The sequence below is a fragment of the Rhipicephalus microplus genome, chromosome 3 (assembly GCF_043290135.1).
Source record: "Rhipicephalus microplus isolate Deutch F79 chromosome 3, USDA_Rmic, whole genome shotgun sequence".
Taxonomy (NCBI): domain Eukaryota; kingdom Metazoa; phylum Arthropoda; class Arachnida; order Ixodida; family Ixodidae; genus Rhipicephalus; species Rhipicephalus microplus.
Window position 1 is genome coordinate 273,556,237 of NC_134702.1, and position 3,292 is coordinate 273,559,528.

The 3,292-nt window shown below is 45.6% G+C and overlaps 1 protein-coding gene across 1 annotated transcript; it reads left to right on the top strand.

Moving 5' to 3' along the window:
- The first annotated feature begins 284 nt into the window (after positions 1-284).
- LOC119159805 (phosphate-regulating neutral endopeptidase PHEX) lies at positions 285-2,033 on the top strand. Its single transcript, XM_037412653.2, has one exon. The coding sequence runs from the start codon at positions 296-298 to the stop codon at positions 1,814-1,816; it is 1,521 nt and encodes a 506-aa protein (XP_037268550.2). The 5' UTR covers positions 285-295; the 3' UTR covers positions 1,817-2,033.
- The last annotated feature ends 1,259 nt before the right edge of the window (positions 2,034-3,292 follow it).

Genomic DNA, 3,292 nt, shown 5'->3' on the forward strand with positions numbered 1-3,292 from the left:
CGAAAAGTGCAAGACGGCCCATGTCACGGGTGACACTTTACCGGCCTGGATGAGAATTCTAGAATCTCTCGAACTAAGCGGATGGCCGTACACCAAGTTTTGTGGTGACCTAGTGAAGCTCGTGTCAACAGGAGATCGATACCTTATGCTCGAGACGTTGTTTACGGTAAACGTCTTGCGAGCACTTGGTGGTCAAGGCACGCCGCAAATTGTTCTCAAAGCGCCAGTGACTTATCTCAGGCGCTCCGGTTTCGCCTCGAGACCGAATGCAACGAAGCGGTATCTAGAAACGATCATGCGAGCTGTAAGCCTCTATCGAAACGTAACAATCGGTGAGATTGCAGGGAAACAAATATCGCGAATTGAAATAGCACTGGATAACCTGACATCCATGGACACAATGACTGTGGATTATTCAGTGAAGGACCTGTGGTCGATTGATATGCTGCCAAAGAGTGACCGCTGGGACTGGCTTAGTTACATGAGAATGCTATTGAAGACCGAGATGCGGGTCATAGGCACTACATTTATTTACGTGGAGGATCCCTCGTTTTTCTCTCACGTCAGCGCCATATTCGACATGGATGACTACCAAACTGCCGTCGCAAACTACGTGGGCTTCAAAGCCATGGTCACGTTTTCGCCATTTCTGCCATCCGATTACCGGCTTCTGTACGAATTCAGTCACGGCTACAACATCCAGCATGTAGACGCTCAGCTCGCAGCGTGCAGCTTCCTTCTTGAGAAGATGTACCGCTATGGTATCGGTATCGCTGCCAAGCTCACATCGAGCAAGGAGTTCGCTAGCGTGTACAGGACGCACAACGACGATCAGTTCTCCGAGTTTTTCAACGAGACACGGACCATCGTGCACGACCTCTTGCAGTCTGGTCGCTCCTGGTTTTCACGAGAGGACATCAAAACAGTTCAACGGAAGCTAGATTCCATGACGCTCGTATTCGGCACGCAGGCAAACTTCGTCCAGTACGAGGGCTACCGACAGACGCCAGCGCTGGCACTAGATTCTAAGAGCAGCGTTCTGGACACTGTGTTTGCAATTTTTTCCTACGCGTCTTCCATATACTGGGACGCCCTCACAACCGGTGGCGCTGTGCGGACAACACCAGCCTACGACAACGTCTACACGATATCAATCTTCGACTGGAGCAGCCAGTACCAGCCCACGAACAACTTAGTGTTTGTTCCGAACGGCGTGATTGGCTTCCTTGGCGAAATATCAAACAAGATTCCGTTCCAGCTCTACCCAGCCGTGTTAGCGCACGTAGTCAGGCCTGTGCTGCGCGCACTTGTGCTTAGTAACTCGCTATTTGACGAGCGCATGGTGCCGCGGAAATGGTGGAGCTCCGGGTCGGTCGGTGCGTATGAGAACATCAGCCAATGCTTGTTGCAGCAGTACGAGGCAGCGGGGCGCGCTGACGAAGGAGCTGACTACCGTTCTCCCGAAAGGCTCAGTACAACACGCCTGGAAAACGACTTCTTAGACAACGCCATTCTCCGACCACTTTACGAGTTGTACGAAAGAGCTTTAGATAGATACAATGCCACGCGAATGTACTATCGGCTACCCGAATGGCGCGTTACATCCAAGCAGCTCTTCTTTTATAACTACGCTTCGTCCTTGTGCGACGGTGCCGACAAGACGACCCGAAAGCTTCAGCGCAGTCTGGCGATAACACCGGCGAAGCTTCGCGTCAATGTTCCCCTCAGCAACTTTGCTCCATTCCTCAGAACATTTTCGTGCCCCAAAAAGAACAGTCAGCTACCGCGGTGCGATGTGTGGCATGGATTCGACTGAACACGAGAAGGAGAAACTGTGATGTAGTTACGCTTGAATGAAACACCCATTATGTACATAAAACGAGCATATAATAATATATTTACGAAAACAGCAAAAATATTTTGTATTCAATATATTTAACGCTCGTAATAACGTTCTTTTATAAAATATACAAGCATTCACACAAACATGATGTTCATTACATTTAGGCCTATACTGTGTGTAATTTTGAGGAAATGGGAAGCAGACCAATTACTCGGTATTTTTTTATAAAGATTGTGTGGAAAATATTGATTGCAGAGAAGGAAGAAAACAAACTAAGAAAACAGCATACATTAACTGAAAATTTATTGCAACAGCACACACATCTAAGCGGGCAAGTGTTAAAGAAGTGGTTATATGAGCAGAGAAATATTGTATAATGACGTGCTTTCAGAAAAGGTAACTCAGTTGCAGTAACGTACCTGAAAGTTTCAAGACACATGCATATCCTGCTTTGTTAATAAAGTGCGCTTCTTCAATGTCACGCGCTACCTTGTCCCTGAAATTATTGTATCACGGAACAAGTGTGTACAGCCGCATTTAGTGCAATGCAAAGAAAGGCTGGAGCACTGTTGCCGCTTAAGCGAAGCTTTTAGATCCATAAGCTTGTTATTTACACAAATCCTGTTTCGTACAACATAATGCTTCCCACATATAAGCGGAATGTCGCAAACTACACCAGTGAAGTATCCGGCCACTTTGGCACTGTCACATACTCTTGTGTTGCTTCTCAACATCGACCTTCCTCTCCAAAGCTGCCCTAACGCTGCCTAAGCGGCTGCAAGCCCCCAGCAATTTTTTTTGCACGCCACCATTGAGATGACTGCCAAGTCAGCCAGCAATTTGTGTTATCAAGTTGATAAATTTGTTATAAAATTGTTCTGTAATGACTTTAAAGATTTACCAATATATATGTCAAGCGACAGAAAATATTTTTTATTAGGCACGTTCTCAATGTAAAAAATAGTCAAATGTCTGTGTGAATTAATGAAGTATGTAACAAAATCCAATATCTAGCGAACATGTAGCCTAGATGAGGATTAGGGAGACATGTAGTTGAATTAGAAAAAGGTCTCTCAGGCATTCTGATTTCAAAATTTTTTAGTAATATCAGTAGTAAGCAGTGTGGTTACATAAAAGGCGTGTATGTATTTAAACACAGTAAATGGCAACTGAAATAGGTGTGTCTGATGTTACTGCAGGAATGAAAACCATAGAGTCCATGGACATATTGAAACTGCCTACAACACTGACGGGGAAATTTTTTTTGTGGCATCGATGGTTCACTGAGGCGGTCACGGGCCACCTCCAACCTGCCCATGTGGTGCCCATTCAAGTTGTCTTAAATCTTACAAAAGTGCGCTAAAAATTGGGAACTGCTACTACACCCCAAGAATAATTGTTGAAGACCCTAACATCAGCGTAGATACTACCGTGAAGGTCCTGGAACAA

Coding starts and splice junctions, on each gene's coding strand:
- LOC119159805 (XM_037412653.2), top strand. CDS start 296: ATGCGAGCTGTAAGCCTCTATCGAAACGTAACAATCGGTGAGATTGCA.